The sequence below is a fragment of the Populus euphratica genome, unplaced genomic scaffold (genome assembly GCF_000495115.2).
Source record: "Populus euphratica unplaced genomic scaffold, PopEup_1.0 scaffold143.1, whole genome shotgun sequence".
In the NCBI taxonomy this organism is placed as follows: domain Eukaryota; kingdom Viridiplantae; phylum Streptophyta; class Magnoliopsida; order Malpighiales; family Salicaceae; genus Populus; species Populus euphratica.
In genome coordinates this window covers 296,435-319,669 of record NW_011500029.1, presented here as the reverse complement: position 1 = coordinate 319,669, position 23,235 = coordinate 296,435, and the positions used below count along the sequence as shown (strand labels likewise).

The following is a 23,235-nucleotide window of genomic DNA, read 5'->3' as shown; positions in this document are numbered from 1 at the left end:
TGTATAACTTCTTTTTATATATATAAAAAAAAAGAAGCAATATGTCAGATCCATTTTTCAGTAATAAGCCTATGAATTTTTTATTGGTAATTTAAATTTTTAGTGTTTTATTTTTTTACTATTTAATTTTAGATTTTTTAATTATAATAAATTAATGTGAATTAATTTTTATATTTTTAATTATATAATAAAATAAAAAAATAATTCAAGACAATAAAATTTATAACCCGGCACAAGTTGATTAATATAAACTTATCTATTTCCTTTTTTTAACTTTGAAATTATTTGAACCTATAACAAGTTCATTTCAATTCGCTTTCACATTATTTAATTTAGAATTAAAATAGATAAAAAGTTAAGTTAAATTTTTTTAAATTTAAATTATTATATCAAATTTAATAATAATATTAAAAAAATTCATTATATTAATTTTTTATTTTCTATAAAAACAATTGTCCAGACTCCAACCCGCTGTCGCAGCGTGGCCAGTAACCTGGTATGAACGAAGCAACCCCTTGCCCGAACCTCATAACTAAAGGTTGACGCGACATGTCATTTATACACATTACCCTTCTGCCCAGCTTCCTGAACATCACAAGCCTAGTTATTAATCAAATCTCCCAGTTCCTGAACTGAAAGCCAGAAAAAACCCTCAAAGAAGCGATTTTGGGGAATCGAAAATGGCAAAAATCGCGTTAGGCTGCGAGCCAGTAGTAGGGTCACTAACCCCATCAAAGAAGAGAGAGTATAGACTCACCAACAGACTCCAAGAAGGCAAAAGGCCTTTATATGCTGTTGTTTTTAACTTCATCGACTCGCGTTACTTCAATGTCTTTGCCACTGTCGGTGGCAACCGGGTGCGCTATAGAAAAAAACCACTTTTGTACTTCTGGTTTATTTTTATTCTTTTGGGTGTTTTCTTAAGTTTTGAAGGGTTTGCTTTACTGGGTTGTTTTTGGATTTTTGAGTTTTCGAGGTTTGTGATGCAAAGATTAGAGCTTTAGTCAACCTTTTATGTCTTTGGTGGTGTAAAGACTGTAGCTTTGTTATGGATGCTTTTGTGCTTTACAGGAATCGATTTCTTGGATCAAAGTTTCGTTTTTTCTTTCTTTTAAGCTTGATTTGTAGACTTTTTTCTGGAAAAGAATATTGTATTGGAGAAATTTAGGAATTTGATAGTGTAATTGTATTTGTGTTGCTTCAAAGGTATTGCACTTTGATTGGTATTGCTATATATATATATATATATATATATAAAAAGAGTTAAGGTATGTGGCCGCTGGATATTTTTATCTTTTGTTGGGTGTGTGCTGGTGAAATGTGTTTGATTGTTAAATAAAGTTGTGGTATGCTTGCTTCTTTGTTTTCAAATTTTTTGTTTGAGCTTTTTGGGTGATACAAGCTGTTTTTTCTTCAGGTGACTGTTTATCAATGTCTTGATGAGGGAGTTATAGCAGTATTGCAGTCTTATGTTGATGAAGATGTAAGGAAATACAGTTGTTTTTAGATTTATTATCTGAGCTCGTGAATAGTAATGTAAATCTGTTTCCTTAAAGAACATTTGGAATTTCCATGTGCTTTGTAGATCAGAAGGATGAGTCTTTTTATACAGTGAGCTGGGCATGCAACATTGATGGTGCACCATTCGTTGTGGCAGGAGGAATCAATGGTATTATGCGCGTCATCAATGCCAGCAATGAAGAGATACACAAGGTATCTTATTTCTTCAGGCAGTAGCTTATATCAAAAGTAGTCTTTCTTTCTTTCTTTTTTGACTGAAGTGGCATGACACAATCTGTAAACAGAGGGTAGAATTCTGACATCTTTCATTTTACATGCTGCTTAATTCAGTTTTATTGTTCTTTTCTGAATTATTAAACAAAATTCTATAGTGGTTAGTGTCTGTTTATTTGATGTTGAAATTTTCTAGAGCTGCTTTTATATGAGTAATATACACTTTCATTAAATACATATATTTGTACACTATGCAGAGTTTCGTTGGGCATGGGGACTCAATAAATGAAATCCGGACTCAGCCACTGAAACCGTCACTTGTGGTATCTGCGAGCAAAGTAAGTGACATCCCCATTTTCTTTTTCATGTGTTCTTTTTGTGTGTATTGACAAATGTTTGATTGGACCAGGATGAATCAGTTCGGTTGTGGAATGTTCATACTGGAATTTGCATTTTGATATTTGCTGGAGCTGGTGGTCACCGCAATGAAGTTTTGAGTGTGGTAAGTTTAGATGATGTAGAGTTGTGCCTCCACTCCTGCAATATGAAGATATCGTTATGTGTTCTGTAGTTCATCACTCCTTGTCCCATAACTTAATTGAAACTGATTAGGGTTGTGGTGGTTATTTCAGGATTTCCATCCTTCAGACATATATCGCATTGCAAGTTGTGGCATGGACAACACTGTTAAGATTTGGTCAATGAAAGGTATGCTACTTATTATGGTCTGTCTTATCTGGTGTTGTCGACACTCAGTTTTATTGGAATGAAAAAAGCCCTTATCCAGTCCAGTCTGACTGGATGCTTAGACTATAATGTAAGAGTTATGAAATGATATATTGAAATGTAGAAGGTTTTAAATTTAAGTCCTTGCTTCAAATGTTCTCATTTACTGTAGAGAAAGGTGGCTTCAATTAAAAAGCATCATTTTTTAATTGTTGTTCTTCCTTTTTTTATTTGTTGTCATTTACTATTTGCAGAGTTTTGGACATATGTAGAGAAATCTTTTACATGGACAGATTGTCCTTCAAAGTTCCCCACGAAATATGTGCAGTTTCCTGTGAGTTTCTTTCCTTTCCTTCAACATAAGAGTGAGGAATATGTTACCTTGACATGTGAGGTTGCTATTTGTCTTTCAGGTGTTCATAGCTTCAGTTCATTCAAACTACGTTGATTGTAATCGGTGGCTTGGTGATTTTATGCTGTCAAAGGTGAATGCTGCTTCATGAAAGTGTGTTTTGTGATTTTAAAAAATTAATCAAGGATGCCTTGTACTATTTGCCTGTGCGGCTAGTAATGAACTACTTTTGTTTGTCAGTCTCATTAAAATTGTGTATAGAATTTATCATTTCTGCAACAAATTCTACATCTTTTGGCAGTAGCATTGGAGGAGTTTAGTATTATGTCTAATGCCATCTCTCATTTACCATCCCCTAGAAAGATGTGAATAGTTTGGGATCCTAGATGAAAATACTTCAAGCAGATGATATACCTGAATCCTCAAAACAACCATCAATAACTTCATTTGAGAAGCTGGCAGTAGTGAGAAAATTGTTTGAATTGGTAAATTAGACTTGAATCGGTAACTGAGAATCATAATTCTTTTTAAAAAAAAAAAATACTAATCTGACATCCTTGATCTATGCATTTTCCCTTGCTAGGAATTTGCGGTGACATTCATGCTTATCCTTGTAAGTTGTTTTGCACAATTGCAGAGTGTTGATAATGAGATTGTGCTATGGGAACCAAAAATGAAGGAACAGTCTCCTGGAGAGGTTAGGGTTTCTTCATTGATATTTTTTTCTGGAGACGTCTTAGAGTTCTTGTCCACTTCTGTTTATTAATATGTATAATATTTCTTGTCACTTCCTGATTTTGGTGGGCCACATGAATCTTGGCCACTCAACTGTCTTCTATTTAGGGTACTGCCGACATCCTTCAAAAATACCCCGTTCCAGAATGTGATATTTGGTTCATCAAATTTTCCTGTGATTTCAATTACAATGCAGCTGCCATAGGTAATGAGAGCCTACTGGTTGCTTTTGGTATTCTTGTCCATGGATTTTTGCTGACATAATTTCCCAAACTCACTGACATTAGTATTCCCTTGTTTCCTTTTTATATTTAAGGTTGTGCGTAATTCTTGTGGAGACTTGATCTGTCTGCATTCTATGTGACAGGGAATAGGGAAGGGAAGATCTATGTTTGGGAACTGCAAAGCAGCCCCCCTGTTCTCATAGCAAGGTCCTTGTTTTTTTTTATGGTTTATCTTCTTCTGCTGTGGAAGAAACTCGTCCTTCATCAATGCCCTGTGTTCCATGCATTTATTCACTAGTTGTGATTCTCTCTCAGGCTATCTCATGCTCAGTCCAAATCTCCAGTTAGACAGACTGCGATGTCCTTTGATGGAAGGTAATTCCCACTTGAACTACTGCTCCACTTCCTCATGTTTCATGAAAATTTTAATTTGGTAGCTAGTGAAATAGCTAAATTCTCTTTGGTTTTGAATGTTGCAGCACCATCCTTAGCTGCTGTGAGGATGGGTCAATATGGCGCTGGGATTCTATACCACCACCTTCCTAAAGTTCATATCCAAATGGCCCCTTGGGAGATTTGCTGTCACAGTTAATCTCCATTAGTGGACTAGTTTAAGTCTAATGTAACTTATTTTGAATTCTAACAGCTATTTGACCCGTGATTAGTTGTGGGTTGCATATTTAAAAAAAGAAAAAGAAAAATGAATATGTAAACTTTTTCAACATATTTTTTATATTAAAAAAATTTAAAATATAAATTGAAAAGTTTATTCAAGTATCTAATCAAATAAAGTTTTTTTTTTTTTTATCCTTTAAAATTTGATTTTTATATCAACTTTGATCTTTATTTATGTAAAGAGATGAAAAAAATAATTATTAACTAATCTGAAAAAATCAAGAAATAAAGTAGATCATATGAGATATTTATTCTTATTAAAAAAATTATTCAATTAAAAAGTAATAAAAAGAGAAAAATTATAAGAGTTTGTATATATTATAAATATTATTTAAAAATGAATATGTTTTATTTTAAGAATTAAAGTTTATCTATATAAAGCAAAAACAAAAATCTAGATTTATTAGAATAATATCTTTAAAAACTAAACATGTAAAATAATTTTTAAAAATATAAGAAACTTTTATTTGAGAAAAACTACATAAGCAAAATGAAAAATTAAAGAGACATAATAATTAAATGTAAATATTTTTTAAGGAAAAAAATATTAAAAAATATTAATTAAAATTTATTTAAAAAAATGATAGTTTAAGTGTTATAAATATATTTAAAAGAAATGAAAAAAAATAACTTGAGTTATTGATCCAATCAAATTTTAATAAAATGATTCTACTTTAATTAAATGATTAAAATACATGCAATAATAATAAAAAAAATAAAATTTTTATATAAAAAAATCATAATAACTTGAAAAAACTAAACCTTGAAAGTACAGTGTTAGATGAAAATTAAACAAAGAAAAAATAATTGAATTAATCCAAGTTAGTGTAATAAATATATAACCTAAGTATTAAAATATGAGTCAATTAGCAATTAAATTGTAAAACTTGTGGATCAAGTTATAAGATCGAGATAACTTAATAGAAAATAACTTAATAAAAAAATTTAAAAAAAATCATAAAACTAATATTTTTTAAAAAAAAAAAGTCAAACAATAAAATAAACAAATAAAAATAACACCACAAATTAATTTTTCAAACTTGTAATCTAAGTCATTAAAATGAAAGAACCATAAATAAATAAATAAAAATCATAAAATCCAATTCTCCGCAAATTAAATGTTAAAATATTAGATTAACGGAAAAAAATCAATTATATAAAATGATTTTAAAAAATTATAATTAAAATAATGGTAGGGAAAATCAAAATATAAGCATAATTACAACAAAAAAAAAAAAGACTTCCTAAGAATTGATCATGTTTTTACTTTTCTATTATTCTTTGAGAAATTATACTTTATATCCTAAATTTTTATATGCATACTGACACTTAACTAACTGTAAAAGAATCAACAAAGAAATATGTAATTATTTATAGGATTTTCATTCTTTTTTATTTAACTGTGATTTTTATTTCATCTTATAGATTTTCATATTAAACACTTCATTTAGATGATATTTCATCAGTCCAAAACACACTTCTTTCAGAGTTTTGTTAATAATTTGACATAAACTTCAAGATGGCAAATTTGAGGCTGAAATGGCAAGACTTGATTTAACAACAGTATTTTACCAACTGATGTGGTGGTGGCTTGTGAATTTTAATTATTTTCTTCGTGTAAATCACAACAGGTGGTCCGTGAAAGCCCTAGCTATGTATACGAACTTGCAGAGAAGCAGCTGAAAATGGCTAATAAATTTGGATCAAAAATATTAATTTTCCCTACTGAATTATTCACCATCAGGTAATACGTTGTATGAATTATTCTAAGCTAGAAAACAAACATTTCCAGGCATGTGAATTGATCCCTTCTTTTTTTGTTTCTTTGATCTTAAATTGAAGAAACATTTTTCTTTTTCATGGTAGCTCTTAAAATAAAAATTAAAAAAAGTTATTAATCTGGGTTCAATCCCAACCATATCCCAACACTATGAAGAAAAAAGTAGGGGTACTAATTGGTTTCATTTTAAACCCTAATTCCATATGAAGAAATTAATGGAAATTTCTGTTTATTTCTCCAATTTCCTTGTGGGATATGAGAGAGAGAGATGTTATATTTTTTTGGGTTTTGTCATAAATGAAAAATCCAATTCCATCTCGGCTCATCTCAAACAATTATTTATTCCTTGTTTTGGGTAGCAATCGTCGGAGCTAGTTTACAACAATCGTCAAAAGGATCCAAGATTCCACCCAATTGAACCCAGAGCTTTTTAGCCATTAACCATCCACTGGGAAAACAAATTTTAGCTGTATCTAGAAAAACCACTTTCGGTTTCCAAGTGTAGAAGCTCAAGCAGTTCGAGCTACAAACTTTCTGCAGCATGTTCTATCTTGGTGTGTTTATGAGATGTCTGCTGATCTAACAGAGAGAGAACTGTATGAAATTCAGACCAAACTATCTGCAACGCTAGTAACAAATTCCCCGCAGGAAGCCGCTTCTGAAAACCTGCTAATATCTACAATCAGAAAAAATTGATCAGCTCCGTAACCAAGAATTTAACCAGCAGGGTTTGAGCTGTCGATATAAACTCAGTTATGACAGGAAAAACCACCAAAAATGAAACCAGTTATGCGACGCACAAGACATGTTCATTGAAAAATTGAACCATAACTCATATGGTACTGGTCACCTAGGAAAAATTGAACTATAACTCATATGGTACTGGTCACCTAGGATACAAAATTTTTTACAACAATTGAAAATATCTCGATTTTGCCTCATTGTAATACTCATCATGCATCTATGCCTATAATATATATACAAGAAAGAATCGGTGTACTATATCCATTGCATCCATTTGTATCCCAAAACTTTCCAGCAAGGAGTTGTTTAACATCAGATTTTGGTCCGTAATTGCATCACCATTCCAGCAAGGAATTGAGATCATTCAGATTTTGGTCCGTAATTGCATCACCAAACTTTGCATGTTTTCAAGCTTCTGACTTAGTTGTTTAACATCAGCAAGATGCTGTATAGACGATTCTGAACTGGATAAATCAGTAATAAGGGCAGCCAATTTGGCCTGTGAATCCAAAAGTGCTTCCTCGAGGGAAGTTGCTGTTGATTCCATGGTTGTTTGTGGGCTTTCATTAATCAGATACGATGACGGAGAGAAAGCAATGATGGCAGGACTAGCACCCCTGCTGAGCCTGTCTGGGGTGAAAATCTTGTTGAAGCCCTCACTTCCTGCAAGGCATGATAAATTGATAAATACGAAGCCTTGCAAAATATGTAAAAAGCAAATATCAGAGCCATATACAGAAGAAAAGCTCAACCCGAGGAACCGTAATCGTATATTCCTCAACTGGAACTCAATGAAAAAGGCCTGTGCACAAAATCCGTTACAGGTGCACATTTTATTCCTCTAGTCCACTATTAAACAGTCCTTGCATATCAAGCCAAGAACCTCAACTCAGACATCCCAATCATATCAATTTCCAGTCTAACATCTGTTAAACCACAACTTCTCATGCTTCCAAATCCCACGCTCTAGTTTTGAAACTAACTTATGAATTATAGGACAGTATTATGTGTGTATTTATTAAAACGTGTAAGAAAGTATAGACAAGGAGCTTGTAAAAAACAATTAGACTGTACCAAGGTTGCTAAGTTGATCTATGGCTGACTGGCCAATTGACCGTTCAAACTTGAGTAGCCTCAGGAAACCAGCAGCTATCCGACCCATCGCATCAACTTCTGACTTGCACAACAAAGCAAGGTGCTGGAACTCATCTTTGGTCACAACAGCCTCAATCTACAAGGAATAAATTATGAAATGTCAGGTTCCATTTAAGGTAAGAGCCACTGATCAAATATCAGGGAAGTTTGTATCTCATTACTGGTTGCTTGACAGAAAATTTCAAGTTTTCCACGGCCCAATTGGCCATCTCATCATCAATGTTTTCCTCCGATGCCACCATCTGAACTTCAAGATTGATTCCTCCCGATGTCTCCACAACTTCCTTTATCCCATTTGCAGGCATAGAAATGCCCTTTTGTCCCTGTGGCTTCAATGTCTGCAAGCCTTCCACACCAACCTACAGGCACAATCCCAGTGTTAAAAAATTGAATCCACACATATTGCCTAATCAACACCTGACCTTGTAAGAACAATAGAAAGTATAACACACACATCCTCCACTTCTTTATCTGAGAGTCTCAACCCCCAAATCAATCAGTTCTGCAGGCCTAAAACTATGAAATTGCCAAAAGTAAATTATACTCCCAGTTAACCCTAAAACTATGAAATCTATTGATTCCCCAAAAGAAGACCCACTAAAAGTGAAGCCACTTGAACAACACTACCAGTAAAGTTTTTTACAGCTTTGCAAAACCACTATTACCATTAAATCCTTGTGAGAGAGAGAGAGAGAGAGAGTTCCTTACTGTAACTAATTCCACAGGATATTTCAGTTTTCCATTTGGTTTTTCTTTTCCATTCAACTCTATCTTCGGACTACTTTTCGCTTTTAACTTCAAACTTTGGAAAGATGCGTGCCAACACCTCTCTTCTCTTCCCACATCTTTGTTGTTGTAAAAGAACCACCCACCTGCCATCTCCTGTGCACCTTGAAGAGCAAATAACCAGTCTTTTAATTCTATGCACACATCCACATCATCTGGCAATCTGAGTTGTAAAACTCCATCTTTGCCATCTATTGAACTTCCATCTGTAGAATTGATGAAGAGATAAGACAGCAGCAACTGAAGTGGAAATTAAAACAAAGCCTAAGCAGTACTGCATAATAATGACCGACCAATTATGTAGGTTGCACCATACCTTCTTTTAGATTATCAATAAGAGGGGACCCTTTAAAAAGTTTAGAAAGTGGCCCAGTTGATAAATTTTCTAGCCCTTTAGAAAGCCCCTCCCCTGGACCACCATCGGGCCCCAATATTCCAAACCGATGGAGTAAGGCTTCAGCATAGTTCATTCCTCCACCCAGGCGAACACCAGATATACAGGCAGAAACACTTAAACTGTGGCACTCTTGATCCTGTTCACTTAATGGAATCATGTGTACCATGCTTGTGTCTAGAAATGGGATTGTACAAGCAATACCATTTGCTTGGTATTTCTGTCCATTATGCACCCAAAACACAGCTCTTAGTTGAGGGTATCCATTCGCAGTTACAAGACAACCATTTTCAACAGAACTTGTCAGCATGCCATTTTCATGTGCCAAGCTTCCCTCAGTCTCTACACAGTCCACCTCAACACTCTGCCAGTACACAGAGGATGAAATAACAATGGCACCCCCAAGGGTTCTATGAGAAACTTTTATGTAAAGATCTTCCCCAGTAAATTGAACCAAAGGCATTCCCTCAATCTCTGAGGCAGAAGATTCTAAAAATCGAAGTCGAAGTTCATTCACTGCTAAGCTTACTGCAGTGTCACAGGGAACCTTATCCATTATCCTAACACCAGAAGATCCATTCCTAGTTATCTTTGGTCTCTTATCCTTGCCAACTGAGACAATCTTTTCACAAACCCTGCCAAAATATGCATAAAGATCAAGGACAAAGAATAGCTGCTCAATAGAAGTGTTGGAAAGATATTGTTGACATGCAACTCCAACTCTGACAATACCACCAGGGGGAGGAACATTTGTCAATGGACTCCCATCAGCCGATATCATGGCAACTTCCACAGAAGCATCTTGTAGTTCAATGCATCTCCATGAGCCTGAGCTCATCCCATTGGAACTCGGTGTCCCATTTAAGTTGGTAGATGTTTCCAGAGACAGTGTAAGGTGCGATGCTCCAGTAGTCCATTTTTTCAGGCTAGCATCAATTGGTTGTCCCTCCCAGAGATAAAAGCAAGCAGGATCCTTCTCCAGCTTCAGTAGCCTGAGTTTTAGTGTTGGCGACTCTGAGAAGTACAAATTTTCAATGCGAAGCCTTGCTCCAGCAAACACATTGTGAAAAGTAGAGTTTCCATTTTCAGTTGGGTTGTTTGATTGACTCACATCCAACGGAACAATAACATCTAATTCCTTGAGAACAATTACCAAGGAATTTACTGAAAAATCAGGTAACACATCCCCAGGATTGATAACAATGCCATCAGCTAAGAAGGAAGATATCCTCAAACATGATTCTTCTTGAAGGTGAATCTGAGCAAATGACGAGAAATGGTGATTGGAAGAGAGTACAAAAAGAAGAAAAAACATCAACTACGGAGATTATCGATGCATACCGTAAGAGGCTGACATGTGATAACTGTTTGTGAAGCAAAACATGGTGGAACTGGCGAGGGCTTAGCCTGAAGAGAGTGGAGGCATATCAAAGGAATACCAACACTTTTCTGCCACTGGTGGTCTCCCAGAGGATATATAGGAGGGCAAAAATCCTTTGCTGTGAATACAATTAAATAAGCACGATCAACTTTAATGATTTATATTCAGTCCTAACCAGAAACGCATTCATTTGATTGAATAGTACCAAAATCAGGAATCCGTGCAACATTTTTTGTGATAGCTTGCAGGGATGGTTGCAGTAAAGTGCAAGGAGGGCGTGAGAAGGTGTCCCTACATTTCAGCAGTTTACAAAGTCGTTAAACTCGGCTACATATGATCAAATCAACTCAAAATCAAGTCCCTGTTGTTTTATTGCCCAAGAAGGCCATTTTTCATCTGGTCTAAAATTAATCATGTGAAAACTTTAAGAAAAAACAAAAAGGTCAAAAGGTGATAAACAATGGTTGCACTGTCCAATGCCATGACAGTCATCTTGACCCAACCAATATTCAATCCCGTTTTGGTCAGGTGTTATCCATTCCACCACTGCATTCCAATTTAAAGATGACCAACTAATATAGAAACTACTCTGTGGCTAATCAAATCAAAAGGAAGAATTCTATTAAAAACAAAAAAAAATTATACAGAATTTCAATCCAGTGACATGGAAAGTGATGAAGCCATCACTTGTCATACAAGTGAAATGACACCACTCTATTTATACAGTTTTTTGTATCATTTGTATCTGTATGTTGTTCATAGAAAAGGAAAATATGTGGTAACCACAACAATGGAATGCCACAGGCATAATGCTAATCCTCCAAACAGCAGCTAACAACAAAATAAAAGGCCAGACCAGTGAGCCAACTCGACGCAAGAACAGATTATTCGAAAGAGAAGAGATATTTACCAGTGCTAAACAATGACAAACAAAGAAGAATGAAGTTTACCTCAAGAACATTCCACCAAGCATAACCTTTGTCAGATTATTGGCAATTTTTCCATCAGATACTGTGGCCTGGAAGTTGCATCCACGCATAAGATTTCAGAATGGTAAATCACGTCACCATGCAATTCATAACAGAAATACTCAGAAGCACAAAGAACATAAAATGCTCAAGAATTTCAGACTAACAGCTTCTAAGATAGGAAATGCAAAATAGAATAATATCATTAGAGCTCACTAGAACTTATCAAAATAGAATTGCTTCAGTCCGTGTCACCGCACAGCTGCATTTAAAGTTTTTGCCTTCTAAGTAACATAAAAAATTTCGAAAGTAAACATTTAGATAAAGGATCAACCTTTCCAACTATCTTATACAGCTCAACTGATTTCCAGCTATCTCATATTGATTCTTTTGAGAGCTAAAAAAACACATTCTCAAGAAAAATAGAAATCAGATCTAACTTCTTCTTAGGTTACTTGATAAACAAAATACATTCTTAAACTAAAAACTTCGGACCGGCAAAGAGAATAGTCTTATTAGAAGGTTGAATGTCTAACTCAATTCAATCCTAATTATGATTTGAGAAAAACCATATGCAGGATTTAAAGACGGAAAGGTTACTCACAGTTGCTATAAGGTTTCTTAAGACATGATAGATTATCAATAACCCACAAGAAAATGGGACCAACAAAGAAACAAAATGTTGTTTTAAAGCTCAATGTTTTTAAGGAATGAGACAATACCCGGGAAAAAAGGAGAGACTGCATCAAAAGTTCAAGCTGGAACTCTGCAAGCAAACTGCCAACGTTAGCAAAGTTTGAGTGGTGGAAAGCACAAGCAAGAAAGAAAACTATCATGTGTTTCTGGCTGCATATCCTCTCCTCTACACATACTCTGGGCCACAAATGCAGCCCACAAGTGGCGTGGGTCAAGAGATATGTACTCATAAGATATGTTATTTTACTCTAAGAAACAGAATGTCATATGTTGTACCATAGACAGATAAAAAAACAACACAAATGAAAATCAAATTGATGTTTCAGGCATATTTAAGAGCAAAATGTTAAGAGAAGAATACAACTAAATACGAACACTGAGTTAAGGACAAGAGAAAAACAGACAAACCAGCATCTTTGATGCAGAGAAATATGTGGTCAACAACAATTGAGACTAGAGAACATCCTGCTGCTTCTGTAGATCGCTGCAAGGATTCACAGAGAAAAATAGAGCAGAGCACTTAGTTGAGACTCATCTTGGCATGTTAAACTTTAAAATGGTAGAGAAAGGGGTAAGAATAAGGACAACTATAAACCTGCTGAGCCTGTAGACCAACATCTCCTCTATTAAGACACACATATAACCCAGTCATGAAGCGAAGTAGAGCACGTAGTCCTGCTCAAACATTACTATGTCACCAACTTGCTGCATTTATGCCAAATATAAGAAATGGATGGGAAGAAAACATTTAAAGTATACCTGGTTCACTCAATGCAGGGCAGATGGCTTCTGGAATATGTAACTGAACCTCAAGCCCTAGTGGACTGTTTAGTTCAGTTCTCTGCATTGTGATCTGATAAAAATTAACAAGTTAGGAAATATATTCGACCACAGTCAGTGCACAGCACAGGTGAATCTGGAAAAGACTCGATAACACTGCTCTGTGGTCCAGAGCAAAGAAAAAATCATTAAAAAAAATTACTTTAAAACTTATTATTCACATTACATAAGCCTCTCCAGATATTCCTTCCAGAAAACGTTCTCCCCCAAAGAAAACTCGCTTTGCACCATCATCATCTCTCTGGGAGGCTCCCTCCTCAGCACGAGCTAAACTGGCATCGGTGAACATATCAGGATGAGGCAGGAGATCAACAGATAAAGATTCCCATTCAAGTTTCTATCAAGGAAAGAATGCATAATCGATTAGATGCTTCAAATAAAGCAAGCAGAAGACACATTTCCTACAGTCCTACCTCACAAATTCATTAAGTAAATAAGCCACGCTACAGGCTTCACCCCTACCACAAACAGTAGAAAAGCCCTCTTTGATACACAATATTTAAATTATGTGCATCACTGTATTGTCAAAAGCTTTTATGTTACCTTGAATGCATATATGAACTTTTTGTTAGTGGAGAAGTCACGTGCTTCCTTAAGGTTTACTACCTGTAATATAAACAAAATAAAAAAAATAAAAACACAAGAAAGCGGTCAAGGTTTGAGGCTAAGAGGCTGCAGCAAAATTACCTGCCAGTTTTCATTTGTGGTATATAAGAAAAGGTTGTGTATAGTAATTGATGCCAGTGGTGAAGCCCTGGAGATGGACAAGATATAGATAAGTGTCCATCCAAGTTCTCTCAAAAAAATAAAAAAAAAATGGAACATCGTACTGCATCACTTAAGATTTCCGTGAATCATGAAAACATTATGCCAAGGTTAATTCAAACAAAAATATGATCCTTATGTAAACATCATTAAACAGCTAGTATTTTATATTGAAAACGTTGTAGAGCCAACGGCAGTTAAGGAAGCTGGGATAAATAAAAAAATATAGAATGTTTGCATTTATATAAACAGAAAAATTAATTCCCAAATGTCTATATAATGAGGGAGAAGACAACAACTTACCAAGCAGCCCCTCCCCCACGTTGAACACCCCCACGTGTTTCAAGTAGAAGATTAACAGTGGTAATCTGAATGGTCATTCCATCTGCAATCTGGTAATGATAAAAGCAAACTGTTGAATCCAAATGTCTACATTGCTTTGAATGTAATAAAATACGATAGAAAAATTGTTGGGTTGCCACGGTGCATAAACACTTTCATCCAAACTCTTATAGACATATATACTGAGATATGTTTCATACTAATACAAATTACCTGCACGCATACAAATCATAAGCAACGGAAGAGCAGCGCATATATGCAGAGATACATGACTCATGTTGGTCATGTCAAATTCAAAACTGAATTCATTAGGTGTCAGATTCAAAATAATGGAGGGCAGCTAGATCAATCCATTCCATTAAGTTCCTTTCTAATTCAAAACTTCAGTCAGTGCAATGGTTAATCATTTAACACATTATAGTTTGAAAATCCATGTTTATCAAGGAGGTTGGTAATGCTCCATTTTTAGCAATTCCTCATTTAACTATATATAAATCATTTTTTAACTGCCAAGGAAGGACTGTGTGTGTGCGCCAATACAGAAACACTGGTTTGAGGATGAGAAACTACTATGCTCACTTTCTGCCTTCCCCTTTCTTTGACGATTTCAATATTTTTTGTCCGTTCACTGCCTTAGTAGGTTATTTTATGGTAGAATTCACCTCAGAAAAGTTTCAGCGTCAGAACAGTCCATGTATTTATGAGATTAGTTTCTGCAATTCATGTCCTCTTACTCTTTCTTTGCACCAGAAAGACTCTTCTACATGTCCTAATTCAATTCTGACATACTAACAAGTTACAGGCCTTTCATATAGAGAATTTGGCACAAATTGGGGCTTGGAGAAAAAATAGATTTTCAAGATGCAGGCTGCAGTCACTGAATTCCAAATATCAAAAATAAAATGCAATCGCACCCAAGATGTCACCTAACCTTATCAGCAAATCCATAACCGCTACTCTTGCTGGAACCACCAGACAATTGCGAACTGCAACATTAAAAAGTAAACACAAGTAATCTTTAACTTTGAACCAATAGCATAACAATCACTTCAAAAATTAAACCCTAACAAAAGCACATTACCTGTTGGGACTGCTGCTCCCATCTAAATCACTATTCTCCTCTAAGACCAAATCGAGCTTATCAATTTGAATAACAATCGGCTCTACTTGTACATAACTTACATACGGAAGCTGAGAAAAGGGGAAGAAAAGAAAAATATAGTTAAGCCCATAAAAAATAAACATTTCAATTTTTTACACCACTAAGATTAACTGCTAATCAACAAATAATCACAAAATGCCTCAAAAAATTTTAATTACATTAATAGCTAAGGAAAACACTTACAATTATCTCGAATTTGCCTACTTTCGCCTTTGTCACATTCAGCGCCGGCGGCAATCCCATACTCGCGTGCAAAGCGTCTCCATTTATTTCTTACAAAAAAAAATCAAAATCAAATCCAAAATTTCTTCTTAAACAGACGAGAAAATTCTAATTCCAGATTTAACCTAGCAAAAAATTAAAAAAATAAAGAATAATAACTTAGGATTCCTCTCTCATTTAAAAAAAAAAAAGAATAATAACTTAGGATTCCTCTCTCATTAAATCAAAATACGAGAATTTCCAGAATGAATGAATCACGATTAAGAAAGCAAAAACAAAAATGAAAGTTACCTAAATTAGAAAGTTGCACTGTCCGGCCTTGAAGCTTAAACTGGTCTCTAGAGAAAGATTTGAGCCAGTACTTGAGCGTGTACTCTAACGCGCATGCCAGTATCGCCTCCATTAATTGATGATGATGGCGTCACCTCCAAAATGAGAGATTTTTAGATCGAAGAATCACATTCACATGCAGAAGAAGAAGCGATTTTTTGAAGAAACGAATCGGTGAAGCTGGGGAATTTTGTCGATTAATGCTGAGTGCGTGTGTGGGTCTAATGGTTCAGTTTTGGTTTTACAGTTTTGGAATCTGAAGGAAGAGTGAAAGGGAGGGTGGCGGGGTGGCACATACGAGAGAGTGTCGGTTAGTAGGTGTGAGAAAGCGGGGGCACGGTACATCGGATCGTGGGGTGTGTGTCAGGGTCCTGGCGATAGATGTCCGGGGTGGATTTGTCGGTGTAAGAGCAAACAGTTTTTAAAAATGTATTTTTAACACCAAAAAAAATACAATATAAACTAGTAAAAATAAATTATAAAATTATAAGTAAAATTTTTGTATTAATATTTGAAATACTTTAAAATAAATATTTCAAGTAAAGATTCATAAATATTTTTAAAAAATTTAAAATATAATACAATTATTTATTTTCATAAATTTTCATTAACTAGCAATTAACAAATCTAAAATAAATAATTTACTGATGTATTATATAAATTAAAAATAATTTTATTACCTCAGTCTTTCTTTTTATTTCTAAAACATTTATTAAGATTATTATCATGAAAAGAAGAATTATTAGTGCTAATTTCTTGACATTCCTGGACGTGACCACAAGACGCAAAAAGGCAAGAACGCCATGCTTTACGAGGTGCAGAAAACCCACCTTCCTGTTTTTTTAAATATTTTTTTATTTTTTAAAATTTATTTTTAATATTTAATATATCAAAAAAATAAAAAAATAATTTGAAAGAAAAACACAGTTATATGCTCTTGAATCAAAAGGCTTTCACGTTCCAAAAACGATGATTTCTTCGATCTTTTATATAGTCCAGCTTCATGCAGTATATATAGCATTAAAATACTTTCCAGCAACGTCCAAAAGCTTGCTGATGCAATCGATTGATCAAGACAAGGGAGTAAGGAATATCTATAGATGTCTTTAATATAAAAAAATCAATGTCCTAATGTAATTTCTTGTTTTTTATTAATATAGATGTTTGGAGAGTTTATATATATTTTAATTAATTTTATAAATTTTAAAATTAACAATTATATAGATTTTTAGTAACCCTAAAATTTATAAAATTTAAATTAATAAATTTTAAAAAATAAAATTAAAATCTAACTCATATGTTTTCTGTCATGCAAATAATTTAATATTTACTGTTATAACTTTTATTATCGCCCCCTCATCATTATCCTCGTCGTTATCAAATTAAGTCTTCAAAATCATTCATGTCTAGAGACTTAGCCATTTTCCACCGACTTCAGCCGTTTTCCACAAGCTCTTTCCCATTGTAATTAGTCATTGGGATGTTGGGATACTTGTGAACGGGGTATGTGAAAATACGATGATGGTTATAATTTAAAGTTTTTTTTATTTAAAAATATATTAAAATAATATTTTTTAATTTTTTAAAAAAATATTTAACATCAACACATTAAAACAATTAAAAAATATAATTTTAACGGCATCCCAAACACTGCCGACTACTTATTAGCTAGCATCTCCTTGTGATCAATCTTCGGTAAAGTTTTGAATCGAACTATAAGTAAGCTGATGTATTATATAAATTAAATAAATTAAGAATATAATACAATTATTTATTTTCATAAATTTTCATTAACTAGCAATTAACAAATCTAAAATAAATAATTTACTGATGTATTATAAATTAAAATTAATTTTATTACCTCAGTCTTTCTTTTATATAGTCCAGCTCCATGCAGTAAATATAGCATTAAAATACTTTCCAACAACGTCCAAAAGCGTGCTGATGCAATCGATGGATCAAGACATGGGAATAAGGAATATCTGTAGATGTCTTTAATATAAAAAATGAATGTCCTAATGTAATTTTTTTTTTTATTAATATAGATATTTTCTTTAATATAAAAAATGAATGTCCTAATGTAATTTTTTTATTATTATTAATATAGATATTTTAACCGTTTATATATGTCTTGTTTAATTTTATAAATTCTAAAATTAATAATAATATAGTTTTTCAATAATTTTAAATTTTAAATTATTAAATTTTAAAAAATAAAATTAAAATCTAGGATATTTTCTTTCGTACAAATAATTGAATATTTACTGTTATAACTTTTATTATCGCCCCCTCATCATTATCCTCGTCGTTATCAAATTAAGTCTTCAAAATCATTCATGTCTAGAGACTTAGCCGTTTTCCACCGACTTCAGCCGTTTTCCACAAGCTCTTTCCCATTGTAATTAGTCATTGAGATATTGGGATACTTGTGAACGGGGCATTTGAAAATATGGTGATGATTATAATTTAAAAATATATTAAAATAATATTTTTTAATTTTATTTAAAAAATATTTAACATCATTAACCCATTAAAACAATTTAAAAAAATAAATTAAAAAATATAATTTTAACGGCATCCCGAACACTGCCGACTACTTATTAGCATCTCTTTGTCGATCAATCTTCGGTAAAGTTTTGAATCGAGGGGAAAACAGAAAAGAGAGGGTGGTGGACTCCTGATTTTATAGCTCGAGTCGAGTACATGATGGACTTTGAAGTTTGAGCTTGGGTGACTTAACGTCATCTGTAGGCTAAGACCCAGCAGTGCATCTTGGATAAAAGCCTGGCCGTAGGAGACATGAACACACGCCCAGCAACTATTCATGCCTCAAGGCCTGACTTGGTTCTGTGGAGAGCCTTCACTTTTTGGTAGGCCCGTTGTTTTAATGGGAAGAGAAACTAGCATCCTTTTGTTTTTTTTTTCAGATGTTCGGAATTAATTTCTTTACTTTTCTACAATGAATTTTATTATAATATTTAATTTAAATTTAATTTAATCAATAATAAATTAAATTCATATATTTTAAAAGATAAAATTTAATTTATTTTGTTTCTTATATTACTATCATCACCTTCGTCTCATTCTTTCTTCAAAGGTTTCTAAAAACAATGGATAAATAGATATTTTAAAATGACTAGTTTAAACATTAATTTTTCCTATTTAGTGTTGTAAATTAGAGGCATATGATTTTTTTATATCATTTTTAAAAATTAAATTCCATTTAAAATTTAATTTCTAATATTTAAAGTAATTTCAAATATAAGATTTCATTAAAATCTCCAAACATGCTGTTAATGAATTTCAAGCATTGAATTTAGCAAAGGATATAATACTTTATTATAATTTATCCATTTATCAAAATTTAGATGTAACCTCTAGTCATAAATTAGGTTTAAGGAATAAAACAAATTAACTTGTACTAAAACGCTTTGGCATTTTATTGTAAAAATTTGAAATGCCAAAGCTTTTTTTACTATAGTCCTCAAGGATTTTGATGTTTTAAAAAAAAATTAAAATATTTTTTAATATTAAATTTATTAGATATTAATCTTCATAATTTATTTAAATTTATTTTTTACCGAGTTATCTTAGTCTTATGTTTCAAATCACAAGTCATATGAGTCAGTTATGTTGATTAGAAAATGAACTTCATACTTATTTTTTATAGGTTATGGAGTTATTACGAGTTATTACAGTTTATATGGAGTTATTACAGTTTTATGGCTTGAATTACGAGTTTTATAGGTTAGCAAAGTTAACTTGAATTTTATTATTTTTTTATTGATTTTTTTTTAATTTTATCATTTAGCATTGAGTTGATTGAAGATTGAACTTTATAATTTTTTATTATTTTTTCTATGAAATTATTCTGGTCTCCTAAATTGGGTTTGGCAGGCTAACCTGAATTAACTCGAGTTATTTATTTTATTTTTATTTTATTATATTATATTTTAGTTTAATCCTTTAACACTGAGTTGGGTTGATTGAGAATTAAGCTTCATAATTTATTTATTTATTTTATATGCAATTATTGTGGTATTATAATCCAGGTTACGAGTTATGTTGGTTGACTTAAGTTTTTTTAGTTGGTTTTTCTTTAATTTCATCATTCAATATTAGATTAATTGAGAATTAGACTTCATGATTATTTTTTATTGGTGTTTTATGAAATTATCTCAGTCTCATGACTTGAGTTTAACATGTTAACCTAATTTATCTTTTTAGTTGAATTTTATTTTCAATTTCATCATTCAACATCAAATTTATTGAGAATTAAGCTTAATACTAGTTTTTTGTCCCTTTATATAAGGTTATCAAAGTCTTCTATCCTAGAAAGTGGATTTGAAATGTTAAACCAAGTTGATTCAAGTTAATTTAATATGTCATTATTTTAATATTTTTTTTAAATATCATCTTGCTTTTTTCAAGTCAAACTATATCTTTATTGAATATCAAAATTATCTTTGAACTTACCAAGTCGATAAAATCATATCAAATCAATCCTTTTACAATTAAAAAAATCTATTAAAAAATACATTAACAACAGTTGGATATTAATAAAAGGTGTTGGCATTTCATTATACTAATGAATAATAAAATGTCGATGCCAATTTCACTTTAATCATCAACATTTTCTAGGACATGTGTTATTAAAAAAAAATTAATTTTATTATCTAACAATAAGTTTGTTGGTTTTAGACTTCATAATTTGTTTTAATTTTTTTTTATAGAATTACAATGGTTTACTGGGTTGATTGAAAATTGAGATTCAAATTATTATTTTATTTGCTTACAATTATTTTTTTATTTGTTTGATATGGGTAATCATAGTCTCAAAACCTGAGTCGCGAGTTTTATGGGTTAGTTAGGTTGACTTGAGTTTTTGTTGTCCTTTTTAATTAAATATATTTTTTACATTTAATCTTTTAACATTAAGTTGATTGTGTTTATAATTTTTTTATTTGTTTTCTATGGAGTTATCTCTATTTGTTGTCTTGGGTTTGACAAGTTAATCCAAGCTGACTCTGTCATTTTCTTTGTTATTTATTATTATTATTATTATTATTATTATTATATCTTATTTTACGCTTTAAATATTATGTTGATTTGTAATTAGACTTCATGATTTTTTTAATTTTTTTCTATGGTATTATCATAGTCTTATAACTCAACTCACGAGTTAGGTTAGTTAAATCAAGTTTTAATTTTGTTTCCTTTTTTATTTGATTTTTTTTCAATTTAATCCTTAGATATTATGTTAATTGAGAATTAGGCTTTATAATTTAAGATATTGTGTTAATTGAGAATTGGGTTTTATAATTTATTTTTATTTATTTTTTATGATGTTATCTTAATCTCATAACCTGGATCACTAGTTTAGTTGATTGACTCGAGTGTTTCTATAGGATTATTAAGGTCTTATGAACTTGGATAGTAGATCTGACAAGCTGATTTGAATTGATTCAGATCGGTTTAATATGCTATCATTTTAGTATTTAAAAAAGATATTATCTTTATTTGTTTTAATTAAATTATATTTTTATCAGTAGTTTGTCCAGGTTGTTTTTAAACATGCCAAGTTAAACAGATCATATAAGGTTAATTTCTATATAATTTAAATTTTTTATATTTAAAAAATAAATTAACAACACAAATATTTTTTTTACGTCTAAATAAAATTTAATATAACCCCCATTATAACAACTTCAATGATCTATTAAGATTACTAAATTGAATGATCTGTTACTTGAACAAATTTCAAATATAACTTTTTGATGAGGTATTGACTGAACAGTAACTTAGGCTGATGGATGCTCTATAACCCCTTATTGCTTGGCCAGTACAAACTTTAGAAACACCTTTTTAATTTTGATCATAAAACAAAAATATATACATCGGTAAATCATAATGCTTCCATTGTCCTAGTTTAGTTTATGGTTTATGGGAGATAAAAATTATAGTTGGATCTAGATTGTTAGTATGTGTTGCCCTATAGGTCAAATTAATTCCTTTTGATGCAAAAAAGATTGGCATTGCTAGCATATTCTCCATTAAAAAACAAAATTAATGTGAAGGTTAGTTTAAAGTGACTCCATCTGGTGAGTTCATAGACAATTTGAACAATATGAAAATATGACAATAAAAATAAACATTCACATAATCAAACATCAATAAAATAACAAAATGTTTTATCCAATACAGTAGTAATTATATAAAAAACAAAGTAAATCAACTCATGAAAACTTATTTAAATTAAATATAATGTTAAATGATGAAATTGAAAAGAAAAAAGTCAGAAATTAAAAAAAAAAACCAAATAGTAAAATTAAACAAAAAAATCAAAGCACCTAAAAAAAGGTTCAAGTGTGCAGCCCTGGGGAATTGATTTGATAAGATCAGCTGGCCAATCATCAGTGATAAGGGAAAGTTAATAGAGCTTGTCCGACATAGCACATACGATGTCCTTCCCCACTGAATCCGTTCGTTCGGAAAAAGAACTCTTTTTTTTTCCCACGGCTGAGACAAAACGCCCCCTACTTGCTCATTCGCTCATGGCTCGCCCCTGTAGCTGTTGGGCTTATGCACTCAGGTGCGCTAAAATACGTCATGGTTTTTTGGTTTTCTGGGTAGTCACCGGAGCCATAATAAAATCAGACCTGTGAGACCTCCCAGGATCCAGCTTGGAAAAGCTATTGGATTATCTGTCAATATGGGTGGCCGATAAAACAACCCTCGAAGAAGACACGATGTCAAAACACATATTTCCATAGAATGTCGTACTTTACTTATAAAAATTAGAAATCATCAATGAAAATGATGGAAGTTTTGACAACCGACCCATCGAAGAGCTTTTGGACTTGCGCATCAGGCTTTAAAGCAAGCTACCATGTGGTACCAGTAAAGCTGCTCAAGCCACATCTTAACCCAATTGACGGTACACTCAAAGATTTCCACTTCCCGGTGAGATCCTTAGGTTTTTCCTTTGGCTTTCACTCTCATCAGACGTAGTCAGTCCACTATCAAACCCTTTGATATGATGAATTAAGGTTGCTTGCAAGGCCCCGCCCCAACCAAAAGTCTAGAGGGAGTGGAAGTGGAGAAGAACGGCCAGGTTTTCCCAAGACCACAAACAAGCGTTCGAGAACGCCGATGCGGAAGCGAACTAAGAGTCCGATAACCAGCTCCACCTAAACGAGCAAGTACACTTTCTTAATTGAGTAC

The 23,235-nt window shown here is 32.5% G+C and overlaps 2 protein-coding genes across 4 annotated transcripts; one reads left to right on the top strand and one right to left on the bottom strand.

The window, feature by feature from the left end:
- Nucleotides 1-483: 483 nt before the first annotated feature.
- On the top strand, nucleotides 484-4,495 carry FIE (Transducin/WD40 repeat-like superfamily protein). Its single transcript, XM_011049987.1, has 13 exons — nucleotides 484-857; nucleotides 1,418-1,483; nucleotides 1,591-1,713; nucleotides 1,992-2,072; nucleotides 2,144-2,236; nucleotides 2,367-2,442; nucleotides 2,715-2,794; nucleotides 2,874-2,945; nucleotides 3,450-3,509; nucleotides 3,656-3,752; nucleotides 3,915-3,978; nucleotides 4,087-4,146; nucleotides 4,251-4,495. Exons 1-13 carry the CDS (start codon nucleotides 681-683, stop codon nucleotides 4,315-4,317), a joined length of 1,116 nt encoding a protein of 371 aa, XP_011048289.1. The 5' UTR covers nucleotides 484-680; the 3' UTR covers nucleotides 4,318-4,495.
- Nucleotides 4,496-7,080: 2,585 nt separating this feature from the next.
- LOC105142383 (uncharacterized) lies at nucleotides 7,081-16,410 on the bottom strand. Of its 3 annotated transcripts, XM_011049985.1 has the most exons (21): nucleotides 15,973-16,410; nucleotides 15,643-15,731; nucleotides 15,379-15,488; nucleotides 15,229-15,283; nucleotides 14,259-14,347; nucleotides 13,878-13,944; nucleotides 13,734-13,796; nucleotides 13,357-13,527; nucleotides 13,110-13,203; nucleotides 12,946-13,025; nucleotides 12,759-12,834; nucleotides 12,377-12,420; nucleotides 11,637-11,704; nucleotides 10,892-10,977; nucleotides 10,647-10,804; nucleotides 9,228-10,563; nucleotides 8,834-9,117; nucleotides 8,287-8,484; nucleotides 8,045-8,201; nucleotides 7,310-7,633; nucleotides 7,081-7,257 (listed from the first exon to the last, which is right to left on the bottom strand). In XM_011049985.1, the coding sequence occupies exons 1-20, from the start codon at nucleotides 16,082-16,084 to the stop codon at nucleotides 7,335-7,337; spliced, it is 3,636 nt and encodes a 1,211-aa protein (XP_011048287.1). In that variant the 5' UTR covers nucleotides 16,085-16,410; the 3' UTR covers nucleotides 7,081-7,257; nucleotides 7,310-7,334. The 3 variants fall into 3 exon arrangements, 2 of the variants coding, with proteins under 2 accessions (XP_011048287.1, XP_011048288.1); XR_845550.1 differs by lacking the exons at nucleotides 7,081-7,257; nucleotides 7,310-7,633; nucleotides 8,045-8,201 and adding an exon at nucleotides 8,548-8,641 and having other exon boundaries at nucleotides 8,396-8,484; XM_011049986.1 differs by lacking the exons at nucleotides 14,259-14,347; nucleotides 15,229-15,283; nucleotides 15,379-15,488; nucleotides 15,643-15,731; nucleotides 15,973-16,410 and having other exon boundaries at nucleotides 13,357-13,462; nucleotides 13,878-13,894.
- Between the last annotated feature and the right edge of the window lie 6,825 nt (nucleotides 16,411-23,235).